The 15,391-nt window shown below is 30.2% G+C and overlaps 1 protein-coding gene across 2 annotated transcripts in view; it reads right to left on the bottom strand.

The window, feature by feature from the left end:
• The window catches only part of LOC106719092 (heparan sulfate 2-O-sulfotransferase pipe), a 44,248-nt gene that overhangs the window by 10,976 nt on the left and 17,881 nt on the right, over window positions 1–15,391 (bottom strand). For both annotated transcript variants that reach the window (XM_045680234.1, XM_045680235.1), the window contains exon 3: window positions 6,591–6,730. In XM_045680234.1, coding sequence (XP_045536190.1) covers window positions 6,591–6,730 — 140 coding nt within the window. The remainder of the gene's footprint in view (window positions 1–6,590; window positions 6,731–15,391) is intronic.

Genomic DNA, 15,391 nt, shown 5'->3' with positions numbered 1-15,391 from the left:
AAACCATCTGAATATTTTAAGATAAAGTGGAGTAGAATGTGAAAGTTTTAATAACACATTTTTGATGAAAATGATTATTTATTTTTTTGTATTTTTTTGTAAGATATGTAATTTGTATATTGTAATATTTTTTTTACATTTTTCCAACAACTCGGCCACTACATTCCCTACTCAATGTTTCGAAAATAATTGAGTTATTTAAAGTATTAAGGAGATGTTCAACTCCGGTAAAATTAGCGGGAAAAATAACTCTTCCTAAGTAACTCTCAGTACGTAGGTATGTTAACAATAATATATCCTATATAAAGTCTTAATCCCTAGCAATAGAGTTCATTTTACATTACAAGATAACAGAAATATGTGCACATGTAAGTTAACTAACTTTTTTTTTTCGTTTTTCTAATTAGTCCAACAGAATCCCTTAATTGGATACGACAACTAGACAGTTCTTCATGTTAAACTGTTTCTTAGAATGTAATGCAAAAAGTATGCGAGTTATTTCATTTTATACTAATATTCCAATTGAGTTTAGGTACCTGGATTTTTAGCTTTGTTAAACCTTTATTTATGATTAGAAAGTTTTAGAAGTCTTAAATAGTCGAACAATTTGCCATATTCTTATTTCAATAGTATTGTAAATATTGTATATAAGCTTAGTTAAAATAATTTCGTATTCACATTGAAATGCAGCTAATTTAGAATTCGTGTCCAAGTCTGTAACTGTCATAAAGATCTAACAAAACGAACAGAACTCTCGTTAATAATATCATGTCTACAGTCACGAAAACTCAATTCCCTGTCTCGATGATTGTCAATAACGGGACATAGAGGAGATTCTTTGAATATTACAGGTTCATTCTAACATAGGGCTAGGTTACTTATAGTAAAAACATTATAATTTCATTTGTTCTAGGTTTGAAATTTTACTTATAACTTTGGAATAACGAACGAAGATTGAAAAAGTGAATAAATAACTAGACTATGTTATTCTTTTTATACTGTTTTTGTACTTTGTAATTTAATGTATCCTTTTTTGAGGTACTGATATAAAATTTTGATTGTATTATCTGTGGCAAAAAACAACAAGTTACAAACAACATCAAAGGTAAAAGTTGAAAACATTTTACAGTACAACTGGTGCGATATTAAAACTTAATTGTAGTAAGACCAGTTTCGTATTGTTTGTGAAATATATTCTCAGAAAATGTAAATAATAAACAAACGTATAAAAAATAAAAATGTTTTGTTTCAACTCCACTCAACGATAATTATCTCAAAGAAATGAAGGATTATGCGAAGGCATTTGACGAAAGTATACTTCATTAGCGTGGATAACCACGACCAAAGCACTTTTATAAAAAAATAATTGTCATCTCTCTTAGTCTCTTTTCAGATAGCAATATGTTTTATATGGGTGCTTCGACAGTGAAAATTCACGGTTAATGACATTGAGAGGCGTGACTCGTCTCAACTTACAATACCGTATGGTCCCCGATAGCGATAGAGTTCATAAAGAATTACTATAAGCCTCGACCCTTGCCTAGGTCCATTTCAAAACGAAGCGCTACAAAGAAATGTTTATTGTTATATAATAATGTACCAAGTTATTGATTGTGATATTTTTTATAATTTGAGTCTTTGATAGTTACGTTACTTTTACGTCGATTGTGCTATTCATTAGTGGCAATATTCTAAAATATTTAATACAGTTTTGTTGTTAAAACCTTTACGTATTTCATATAGTCACGATATAAGTGATATAAATATAAGTATTATTTACCTTAACTCCTGTCCATGAACCAAGAGCCATAAGCTATCGCAGTAGTTAATTAAAACGCCCTATTAAAAGTGCCTGGATTGTGCGATCGATTGCCATATCGAGTAAGATTTGCATGGTCGGTATAGTAACGTTTCCATTGTACGAGTAGTCACGACAACCTTCCGGGTGTTCGGGATGCTTTAGCCACGGCTGCGTCCTGCCGCCGGTCGTCGACCGACCTTTAAATGCTCCATGGGAGGGAAATGTTAACATTGTTAGACGGATGAATTATGTATTTCTGTATATTGTATTTCATATATTATACTTACATTTGATTGAAATTGATATTGTAATATTTTCATCAATAATATCGACTTTCATGTAAAGATATTAATTCTGTTTTCATCATATATTTTTGGATCATGGGCAGAGAGCAGAGATTCCCACTTTTTTTCTCATAGACGCCTTTCAAAATATTCGTCTTTTTGCTGTACCCCCAACTTGTGAACTTTTAGCTTTATTTCCCTATGTCGTACAAACACGCCATGCCAATATTTGTTCAGTTTTGTAACAATCACGTGAAACGTTACATCGTTGCTGTAATATAGTAGTCGTAACATTTACAATCGAAACTATCGCTTTACTTTCTCTATTAAAAAAAAACATATAAAACATTCAAATTGCCTTGCGCTCTAGAATATAAATCTTGAATAATAGTAAGACATTCTATTTACATAACTTGTGGCCGGACATAGGCCTAGTAGCCTTTTGTTTGGATTATAAAGTATAATATTATACTAGCTATTTTTCCCAGCTTTCTCCGGAGAACAAAGATATAGTACGTGATTTTTTTCTGTTGTAATATTAAATATATAATATAAGTATATGTGAATTTTTATGCAGAAAGTTTTACTGAGATCACACCTAAAACTTTCTCATAGATCACTTTATCCATTGTATGGAATACTTATATCCATTCAAAGGTACTTAATAATTATTATTTATGACACAAATGCAAACCGTTTTTAAATCAATAAATAGACAATATTAATCTGACGCATTCTTTGCAAACACATGGGCGGTGCAATTCTATAAAGTAGCAAGGTTCAATTCCAAAAACACGAAATCCTGTACCTACCTATAATGTCTGTTATCTCTACCTGCACCTTAAGGGGATAGGCGTGAGTGTTCACGTTGTTTTATTAACGACAAGAGGAAATGCAGCGCGAGATTCAAGCCTGCAAGTTAAGTGCTACTTGCCCGCAGCGTTTAGAACCAGCTTGTATTTATAGACATTTCCCTCTATCTTTTCTTTTTGTTCATTTTAAGGTTTATAAATTGTTGCTGACAGTATGTAGTGTTTATGTATACAAAGCATATATTATTATCAGTTTTAAATTAATGATAAAGGTTATAGTGACTATATCATAATAGGTACGTTATTTTTTAGTTATACATTTTGTACATAGTATCATTTTTATTACTTACTAGCTTTTACTCGCGACTCCGTCCGCGCGGATTAAAAAAATGCACACAAGATAAAAAAGTTCCTATGTCCGTCTCCTAGTTCTAAGCTCCCCATCAATTTTCAGCTAAAACAGTTCGACCGATCTTGAGTTATAAATAGTGTAACTAACACGACTTTCTTTTATATGACAGATGACAAACTAAAATGTAAATAAAAATGTTTTTTTATGTATACAGTACTTATGTAATGGATCGTTCGACTGCTATTATTCCCGGCTATATTATATTTAAACCTGTGGTTTTAAAAATAGCATAATGCATATGTTTGATTTAATAAAAATAGCTTTTCAAATCTTTATATTTATAGGCTGCTAAACTTCGTAACTAGGTTGTACATTATTTTAAAAAGCATTTTAATCCTACAATAGCAAAGTAGGATACATAGTAACAATAACGGAATTACAATGGTCACGTAAGAACGGTACTGACAAACCGACAAATTAAATATAGAGCAAGTATCTATGAATCTCTTTTCAATATTGCAACTGTTAAATCGTTCGTTTTGTTAGAAGAAAAAGACGATTCAAAGTCGATAGCGCCGTTCACTATTGATATTATCTTATTTCTCAATCCATTTAGATTTGGCTTTATCTTAATCAGATGTACTCATTGAAGTTAATTGTTAAGACAGATTGAGAACTGAACGATTGAACAGTCGATATTATTTTGTATAACTTTTAAAACTAGTCTGTTAGTTATATATCAAACATCATATGCATAAAGTTTCTTAATTCATTACTTGGGAATAATATAGCAAATAACTACTACATACCATATATCTATCTATATATATAAAAGAAAGTTGTGTTAGTTACACCATTTATAACTCAAGAACGGCTGAATCGATTTGGCTGAAAATTGGTGGGCAGGTAGCTTAGAACCAGGAAAAGGACATAGGATAAGTTTTACCCCGTTTTCTATTTTTTTTTATTCCGCGCGGACGGAGTCGCGGGTAAAAGCTAGTCTATATATATAAAAGAAAGTCGTGTTAGTTACACTATTTATAACTCAAGAACGGCTGAATCGATTTGACTGAAAATTGGTGGGCAGGTAGCTTAGAACCAGGAAACGGACATAGGATAATTTTTACCCCGTTTTCTATTTTTTTTTTATTCCGCGCGGACGGAGTCGCGGGTAAAAGCTAGTAGACTATATTTTTCAATATAACTTTTACAGTATCCTGTCAATTACGAAATTATCTTAGAGCAGTAAAAGCCGCAAGAAGCTTGTACCAATTTTATCACAGTAAATGGCACTAGGGGGCGCTTTTAACCGCTCGATCAGTTACTTAACGACTGGCGTTGTATTATTGGATATAAACGACCACAACAGCTACCTGATCGCGTATCGTCGTGGGGAGCTGTAGTTAATTGAGTGAGGTCTAATTTAGGTCACCTGGTCTTCCGGAATGTGGTCCTGGATGACAGGTTATAATATAACTGTACCAGCTATCAATTAGGTATCGGTATGATAGAAAAGTGATGTATAATTTTTATGTTAATACTGCTACCAATATTTATGAGTAAGGAACTACTCTACGACGAAACTGATTGTAAAAAATTAACAATATGTTTTTGTACTGCTATTATAGCAGTGAAAGTGCACGGTTAAAATGACAACTAATGATAATAATGAGCATAAATTAAGACCATCATTGGACAGTTTGGTGTATTAGTTAATTGATAATTTTATAGACTTAAATCAAATTTCGTAGAGTTCATTCAACATATTGCAATAGTTATTATTCAAAAGGTATGTTATGTAGAGTAAAGCATTTTAGAAATAAAATGATAATGTTTTATAGTTAAAAGATGAAGTTATTAAATAACACAGAACATTACGTTTAAAACATAATGATGTACAATTTCACACACAAATGTTTAACGCTACACGCACGGGGCAATCATGTCATAATTACTGTGCTCGTAAGTAAATTATTACTATTATAAATATATGACGGGTGTAAATATGTTGTTTTTGATATAATCTAATAATAATAATAATAAATTTTCTGATATTATCAACTTGTAACAGATTTCTTACTTCAAATTTGATTCGGTGGTCAGTAATAAAAATCATAACTGTAAAATTTCGTTACATTTTTATCTATCCAATTTCACAATTTAACTAGTTTTCCGAGATTTGTACACCGCAAAGAAAGCATACACCTTATTACGCTGACCACAAAATGTAATCAGTGGTAACAAATTATTTCGGTTACTCCACAACCTCTCACTATGGACAAATTACATCGTAAATATTATAATTTTCATATCAGTTATGGGGAATAAAGTTACTTCTATATATCGATGTGATTAAAAATATGTCATACGAATCCTTTGGGTCGCATGAAATGCAACAACTTTTTAAAATGACAGATTATTTTTTGTCATATACTGTCGCAGTTAATGTTGATCATGTAACGATGAAATGTGATTCATAAAGACTGATATATTTTATCTTAAACTCTATGGAAAAAATGACTGACCATGAATAACTTTTGGTTTAGTTTTGTTATCCAACTGCCACTCTTAGAACTTACACAAGAAAGTACATATATGTAGTGTTTATTATACTGAGAGATATCAACAACAAGAAACTTTAATCATCTATATATATAAAAGAAAGTCGTGTTAGTTACACTATTTATAACTCAAGAACGGCTGAATCGATTTGACTGAAAATTGGTGGGCAGGTAGCTTAGAACCAGGAAACGGACATAGGATAATATTTACCCTGTTTTCTATTTTTTATTCCGCGCGGACGGAGTCGCGGGTAAAAGCTAGTTAAACATATTTGAGTGTTTAATTTTATTATTGTGATATTTATATGAAAGATCTTTATATTCATTTGCATGAGTAGGGGTAAAGTGTGAAACGACCACAGTCGAACGGTACTCGAATGATTCAGTGGTCGGAGTCGCCATTTAACATTTATTTTGTGCTAGTGAAAGTTTGGACAAGTTCCTGTAGTAATGCGTGCGATACAATGGGATATAACGCACCAGATCGCATACTAAGCGCTTTTTCTATGACAATTTCTAAAACCATTGCCAGGATTTCGTTTGACCTAAAATACAACGCTTGTCGCAAAGAATTTATTGTTTGACAATAATTGTTTGCGGCGGTGTCAGTGGGTCACAAATATTAAACGTTTTTCAAATGGAATTTTGGACAGAAGTTTATAGTTATATTTAATTCGTAGTACAGTTTTAAATTAATAGTTTTAAAAAAAGGTTGCAAGAACCAAAATAAATGCCAAAGTACAACCAATATAAATTAAAATATAATAAAACCAGTCTTACTGTCGGTGAGATGATTGAAGGCGGTGACGTCATCGTTGAGTCTGCCCTGCATACGACGCAGCTTGGTGCTGAGATCGCGCGTGTGCAGAAATAGGAACAGAGTGCAGGACACCGCCACTAGCGCTACCAGCTCACTCGTCCTACAACAATATACACATGTTTATGTACCGCTGAAATCAATATTCGATCCTTGAAATCTATTTGAGGTTATTGTAATTACCTTTTCATAAATAATTAAAATAAATTTCTGATTACAAAAATTATTATATCGCTGACTTAACAATTAGTCATTTGCCTTTGCAATGTTTTGATGGATTGAACAACCAAATGGGTTCTTACTCCCTTTTCCTCTACTAATAAACAAACTTTTGAATGTGAAAAAAAACCCTAATAGTAATTAAACGTTTATCTTAAATCTATTCATATACATACATAAAAAATTAAAATAAAGTGCTTTTTCCGTGAGAATTGAGTCAAAAACTGGTTGAAATATAATTATAATAGCTTAAAAGCAGTTTTTTTTTATTAATTCTTTTGCTAAAATATATTTAGAAATAACTAATATTTTAATGGTTACAGAACGGAATATGCAAAACTGACCTGGTTAATATTTAGGTCTTAGAAACTGGAATAAAATGATTGTGCAAAACATATCAGATAAAATACTGTCGTTTTAATGCATTTATGTTAATTTTATTGATGACTAAACAAATATTATACTACTGGTCATGTTATTAATTATATCTTAATGATTTTTCATTTCACAATTTAACGGTTATCTAATCTGTCATATTGTCATCATCTTTCCAACATGAAATTTAACGTTCAATCTTAAAAAGTAAAATTAAGCAATGCTTTTAATTTTTTATTAAACCTAAATATTCTTAACGTTTTAAATAAGACTAGTTGTTTAATAAATTAAATAATATTGAATAGTAATATCAGTTATAAAACGTACCATTTATTTTTGTAACAAAATTTAAAATAGCGTTAATTAATTATAATTTGTAGCATTACAAAGAAAATGAACTACATGAAAACTGTTACTGTTAAACAAAAGCGTCTATATTCAGTACTCAGAAAACATACGAAATATAACACGCAGCATTTCGCGTATGTTTCATAACTACTGTCCTACCGTTAAACGAGCAAACGTGTACGGAGCAAGTAATTAAACATTTCAACAAGCTCTCATAAAGACATTCCCAACAAATCGTACGTCAGCTTGTGAAAACATGTTTAGCATTTGTTGCAAGATTATTTATGGTCTAAACAAATTATCATATCTAGCTCTATAGCAATATCCATTTAAATCTGTAGACGAATTCTAAATTATTTCAATACTATATTGAGTTGAAATTTTTTTCAACATACGGACACCTTTAATAATCAATGATTCGACACTTACCGTTGGTTTTTGAGACCAAACCTCGTTTAAACCGTTTTGTTATTTCCGTTTTCTCAAAAATAAATACAGGGATGACCATATGTTTTATACAGTGATTTTGGTCTTAGAAATAATCGGTTAGTTATTTATTACTTAATTCAAAACTAAATTACTATGACCCCATTTATTAAACTAATAAAAACTCATGTCAATAAACTAAATTAAAGAAAATCAAGATCAAAAAGATCTATGTACATATGTAGATGCAATAACACATGAATTTTTAAATAGCTAATGTATAGAAACAGTAACAAACATTGTAAATCCACATTAAATACATTCTTTGCTTCTGCGATACAATACATAAGAAGCTGTGCATGACTCTCAGTAAATCACCGGAAGAAGTACATTACGCAAGATGTTCTCGTCCCTCTTGCTACGACTCAGCGAATCTTTCAAGCCTCTTCCGGTCGTCCACGACTTTCATCATTCACATTACAAACAACAGTTATTTATTATTTACGACTATTGTAATGTTACGATAAATAAAAATAAACATTAAAAATGTATATAAATAAAAATTATATTTTAAAATCGAATCCACATATAATTTCAGAGCGGCCAGTTTGTGGCTGTTTCCCGTTGAGCCCATCGGCTTATCGATCAATTTGCAAATCAATTGGATCTATAGATTCAATTGCCTGTAATTGGAAACACTCTACTTTGCCAATCTTTTCAATATATCTTATATCAAAGGCAATATTTGAAATAATAATCAGTGATGAAATAATAATATGGAAAACACTTTCCCTTCAACGTTTTTCTTTTATTGTCATCTCCATATCATTTATTTTGTTATGCAACTCTATACATAAAATGTGTACCGAAATATTAGATATTCACAGACAATAAGCAATAAACAATGTTCATCTATTGCGGTGCAGGTTACGAGCGAGCAGAATCGATCCATCTTCGATGGATAACGGTAACATAACTCACAAGTATCCATTCTCCGGACATCATATCGAATTATATTTACACTCTATCCTTATATAACGTATTACATAACGTTTTACAATATATTCATCTTTATATAGATGTATTTATTTGAATAATTTAAGCATGAACGCATTTATTTGCCCCACATTTGTATCCATTGCCTTTTTATATATAATGGTGCTCGCAAATTAATAAATATGTATATACTTTATACAATATCAAAAGTAACGATTTATTTTTAATGTATGTTAATGATTAACAAAGTTACTAATAGTTGCAATAAATGGTTACAATTTATATGTTATGCAAATTGTTTAATAATAGACGACAAGGTATTGAAACAAAATAACTTTAAGTTATTTTGTAATAACTTAAAAGTTATGAAACTTAAAACATAAATAACTTAATATTTATTTTGTAATAAGGTAAAATTCAAAATTGTTGACAAAATATCTTTTAGCAATCAACTGCACACTGGCGCAAATATGCACTCAAAGCTCGCAAAAAGTTGCTTTGAAAGTGTACGAGAAAATTATAATATTAACACTTAGAATGAGTAGTTTGTAATACTTTGAAACATATAAAATTATACAGATTCTTTAGTATTTCATATCGAAAATAGGTGAAATTTATTGTATACTAAATACCAATAACAAAAAAAATCTCTTACTAGTGAAAAAAATAACACATTTATACAGTAAAGCAAGTAAGTAATCCAATAGTATTATAAGTAAGACCCTTTCATTAAAAGTTCGTAATTACCTTGGCTCTGACACTAATGTAAGGTCTGAACACAATTAAATACATTCTCTCGTAAGACTACTACTGGTAATGCCTTAAAGTGCCTGCAATGTTACATTTTTTATTTTATTTTTACAGGTATAATTTTCTTAGAGCACTGTCTTATACATTTATTTAATAGCAACATTCAATTAGTTACAATATTCCATTGATTTTTTTAAATAAGTCTTGTAAAATAATAAATGTATTTAGTTTTCAGTTCTTAAAATTTTAACTGTCTAATAACTTAAGAGCAAGTGTATTTTTAGAACCCCTGTTAAATTTTAAACAATGAAATAACATTGTAACACAGATTTATTGAAATTACATATTTGAAAAGTGAACTTAATGATCATTTGAAAAATAAGTCTTGACACCAAGATGTATTTGCTTCTCACAAGAAATCTACCGGCTCTGGTTACTTCGTCGTACTATCATTTAATAATAGTAACAAACGCAGTTCAACAAACCTATAATAGAACGCCTGATTACCAACTCTTATTTTTTCCCAAGAAACCAGAGTCGACTAGAAATAGAATTAATTAAATAGATATTCCGGAAATGTAAATGCACGTTGTATAAAACTTGAACTGAAGAACAACTGAGCTCCGAGTTGCGTTACAGCTATTTGAACTGCAAATAAATTCAAGCATCCTTTCATTAAATTGCAGCTGGCTTCTTTAAGTACAGTCGACGTCGTTCGCGGTACCCATCTTAAAAGCGAGAATTGTTTGAACATCTTGTATGTCTTGAACTAATGAATGTAATAATAGCATATTTTACACTACATAACTTTATATTTCTCAAAGGCTTTCGCTTGTACGGTTCCTCTGTTGTACCGAATGTCCACGGACTATCCATGTCCCCCTTATCATATAAAACAATATTCTGTGGAACAGTACATTATACACATAGTTTCTAATTTGACCACAACATTGACAGTTAATGGTGTATTTAGAAGAAGGAGCAGAAAGTTAGTTGGTATTAAGGCATTTTTTCTGTAACTGGAACGCCGCAAACGACAGCTATTGTACGTGACTCCTTTTCTCACGCTGCCCGCTCAAAGCTACGCTAATTTGTTCCTTTCCCTTTAAGTGAACGTTTTAAATGTAAAAGTCAAGTCCTTTCACCTTTAAGAAAACTTACAGACTCACATACGTAACCAGATTAAGCACAAAATAATATTGTGTAACAGTCATATGAACGAAAGTGATGGTACATTAGATGATTTTATTACCAACTGTTGCGCAAACAGATATCGAATTGCTTAAGTATACGTTGAATGACACTGCCTAAATATACGATTACATCTTTAAATTCTTACCGAGGTAACTCGATGTCAAAAAATATATTGCTGTGTGTTCCCTCTCTAAACTCTTTTTTATAGCATAAGGCGGCAAATACCTGTACAAAAACATTTTTCTGGTAATCCTCTCTCTCATTCGTTTTGGAAAAATAAACAGAAAAATAAAAATAAAAATAAACTACATGTTATTTAAAGAAAGAGGTTATTGCGCAGGTATCTCTTGACTTACTTTTGGTTTTACTTTCATTTTTTGAAAATTCCCTGTCTCTCCGTTCGTTTTCAGTAGTTTACACACTCTAACAGGTTATTTAGAGTACTTTATAGACTCAAAAAAAAACCTATTATATTTTGATGTTGTATGAAATAATCAACTTAAAAATCAAATATAAATAACAAATTTTACAAAATAACCTTTAAAAAAAACTGCGCTTGGTCGAAAATATTCTTAAAACGAGTTAAAAGGTGAAAGTGGAATGCCAAACATTAAAAAATTCTTTTCAAAATTTTACACAGTTTCAACGGAGCAATTACTGTTTTAATATAGCTAGCTATTGAGCGGTTTTTATTTATCCTGAGAATAAACACGAACAGTAAAACAAGAGAACACAATGAAGGTTTTACCTTGCAAATAAAACAATGCCACGACTATCGCAGTGGCAATAAATTTAACAACAGACATCTGATCTGACACAAATAATTCAAGACAATTACAATTAATCCATACAAAAACTAGTTTATCCCAGTTAAGTATATAACTTGAACGACGAACAGTTGATCGACAGTATAAGTAATTTTGCTAGTATTGCGTTTCATCGTTCTATTGTTTAACTGTATTTAAATATACAAATAATTTATGTTTACCGAAACGATATACATGTATATAGTTATATATTTTTTGTGGGTTTCGACTACAGTAACAATTTTAGTACGGAAAACTGTGAATAAGCTGTGAAATATCTACTTTACTCAACATAAGATAATTTTCTCTGTGAACTATAAGCTCACAAAAAACACTAGCATTATGTAGCGTTGGTAAGTATATTGTAACTTATCTAACGGTGTTTATAAAATAAGTCATTGATTTTACTAAGTGAATATTAATGTATTACTTTGTTCATAAAATTATATTGAGTCTTGAATAGACAGAGAACGGTTTCATGACGTTTATTCAGAAATATGAAATAGAATTGGTTAGTATAAATGAATGTGCAAAAAGCACGTAGAAACTTATTATGAATAAACCTTTTTTTGATAGCGAATCCCAGAAAACCGATAATAATAATTGTCTAACAAATCGTACGGCCAATAAGGGAAGTTACCGTGATTCATATGACCGCAATAATCATTTAGAAATATTTGTAAAGAGACCATAGATTATGAAATACAAACAACTAATTTGTTTAATCTGTAGAATGTAGTGCAGTGTAAAATGAAAGATAGAAAAGTGTTACTGATTTTTATATCTTATTTAATTGCGGATGTTTAATGACCGCGAATCAAAATTTAACCTAAAATTAAATGAAACCTTTAAATACGGTAATTAAAGTTATCTTTCAAGGGGTTTTGTAATTAATTTTACCAGTTCTCTAATGGAACCCTAATGGAATATTTATTCCCTTTTAATGTTTAGTAAGTTTTAATGTTTAGTTAACATTTGATAAAGAGTTCACGTTCATTTTTTAAATAATAATATTTGTTTTTATGTAACCGACAAAAGGAAAGTACTGCTATCTTTTTAAATGTCATTTCGGTAATTTCTACGTTGCTTACTTATGTCACTTTTAATAAAAAGTTTTATTGAATTCACTACTACATTTAATATTACAGTCAGTATTAAATAATAGTACAGTCACGCACTATGATTCTTTTAATACGTTCCAAAAAAACATTGGAATTCTTCATTCATGTATTACAGCTACATCGCGTTGAATAATGAATACAATAAACATGCAAAACCAACACTTTTTTGTAATTACGAATTTAGCAGATTACAAAATTGTTATCTGTACGGTCGAAAATTTTAATTTTAGACGCATTCATTAAATGTAATCAACAAATGTACAACTAAATGACAGTTACAGATCCAAAAGCGTGACAGTTTGTTTGAGATTATATTATCTTATGTGGGTAACAAAGATTTATTGATGGTGCATTCATCCCGAGCCTTTAATTATAGTAGGTAAAACAGGGATAGTAATTACCATTCGTTATTCATCGTCACGTCAGCTTGTGGGTAAAATCGGTCGATTGAAAACCTCAAAGGCACTTTGCAATTCTAATACTATGTCGCTAAGCTTTCTCCAATCCACTTAAAATAAAAGCTGTAATATTAATTCAATTATGACCAATTTATGGAAACCAAATGCATAATCAGAGACAAGTAGATCACTGTGTCAACTCAATTTTCAAGTTTTACCAATGCAGTGTAAATTACGTCGTAAACGCTTTCTCAATATAAATTAGTTTTGCTAATTCATTTTAATTTATTCGCATTTCCAATTTATAGCTTTAAATATAATCATCAAATTAATACAATTTTACAGTCAATAAATATTTTTAATAAATTGTAGGCCATTTATAGATATTTTGCTTAACGTTATTTTATGACCTATTACCAATTAATTTATTAATAAATAAATAAAATAAAATAGCCTTTTATGAACTGATCGGTTATGAGATTTAAGATTTCCTTTCCAGGACATAAAAACTTAAGTAAATAAACTTTTGAGTTCGGTTAGCCTGTTATACGAGTCTTCATACACATTTTGTAGCAACCTTGAAACTGCGTATTGAGAGAGTTTGGTAAGACAAATGATTATTATGCGTTTTCCCTCGAGCATAGCTTTAAAATCAATCTCTCAGCGAGCTCCAATATGCTAAGGTAAGACGGATGCATCACTCACTTATCTGTTTAAATAAAACGATATTTTCTCACGGCAAATCAATAAATCTCACTAATATTATAAATGCGAAAGTTTGTTTGAAGGTATCGGAATGACTACGAATCTTGATGAAATTGGCAAAGACAACACAGTCTGGAAGAACACAAAGGCTACTTATAAAGTTTTTTTAACACCACTCGGACGGAGCTAGTTAAATGTAAATACTAGCTGTCGCCCGCGACTCCTTCCGCGAGCAGGTAAAAATACTTAATAAGGGTATGAAAAATAGATAGTAGCCGATTCTTAGGTTTACTGAATATTAATAGAAAATTTCATAAAAATTGGTCAAGCCGTTTCGGAGGAGTATGGTAACAAACATTGTGACATGAGAATTTTCTATATAAGATGTTTGCACCCGTCTAAATGATCGACAAACCAAAACAATTTGTTATACGACAATGTCTATATGACTATTTAATTATTTTACAGAAATATCAATTTACAGTCAAGGAGTAGTCAAGAGAATTTCTTCTTGATTTATTTTTTACCAAGAGAAGCTTCTGATTTTATTTCGAAAAACCTTTGGTGATTATAAAAAATACAATGATAGCTATTATTATTTGTTATTAAGTCACTAGTTTTCAGTTATAATAATAACGGAAACCTTTTCATAAAAAAATCCAACCGTTTCATTTTTTCTTTTATTTATTTGTTACAGTAGAGCACATCGTCTTGACCGCATTTTTAAGACTTAAATCTTTCTCTTATGTTTAATACATTACAATATTAGCATAGATATTAAAACTAGAACACAAAAATTAAAAAAAAAAGCTTTATAAGATAAACAGTAAAGTAATAATTCCTGTTGAACATTCAAATGTCCGTGACAACGTTCTAATTTACATTAAAATCATTAAAAAAAAGTTAATCTATGACAACTTAATCTTCTAATAAGAGACACAAAAAAAATCAAAACAATCTGGTCGTAATTTTCGCTCTCATAATCGTGTAAGTGACCTAAAATCGAAGCAATGAATTTAATATTTTTTATATATAGTAAATACCGTTATAATGTTATCTGTTAATTTTTGGTTAGCAATATTACCGTGGGTTTTTATTGCCGAAATATACGAAAAAACAAATTGTTATCTCAAAGAGAATGAGAGTAGAAACGCAGTGGAAACACACCGTTATACCTTGATAATTTTGTGCATATTTGATAAATAAACATCAGAATCCAGAAGAAATGTAAAAGTCGTTCTCCATTATTGCTTTGACTTATTTCTCCATCTCCAACCTTCGATCATTATACAGTTGGTTCTTTTTAAAGTTGCAAGGGGTGTTGACATTGACGTATTGATGTTTTTAAGTAATAGACATTGTTTATTTTATTTTATAATCCATATAGATATAAATTAATATGATTATTTAGACAATTTTCTTCGTT

This window comes from Papilio machaon, chromosome 12 (assembly GCF_912999745.1).
Source record: "Papilio machaon chromosome 12, ilPapMach1.1, whole genome shotgun sequence".
Lineage (NCBI taxonomy): Eukaryota > Metazoa > Arthropoda > Insecta > Lepidoptera > Papilionidae > Papilio > Papilio machaon.
This window is presented reverse-complemented; position numbering and strand designations above follow the sequence as displayed.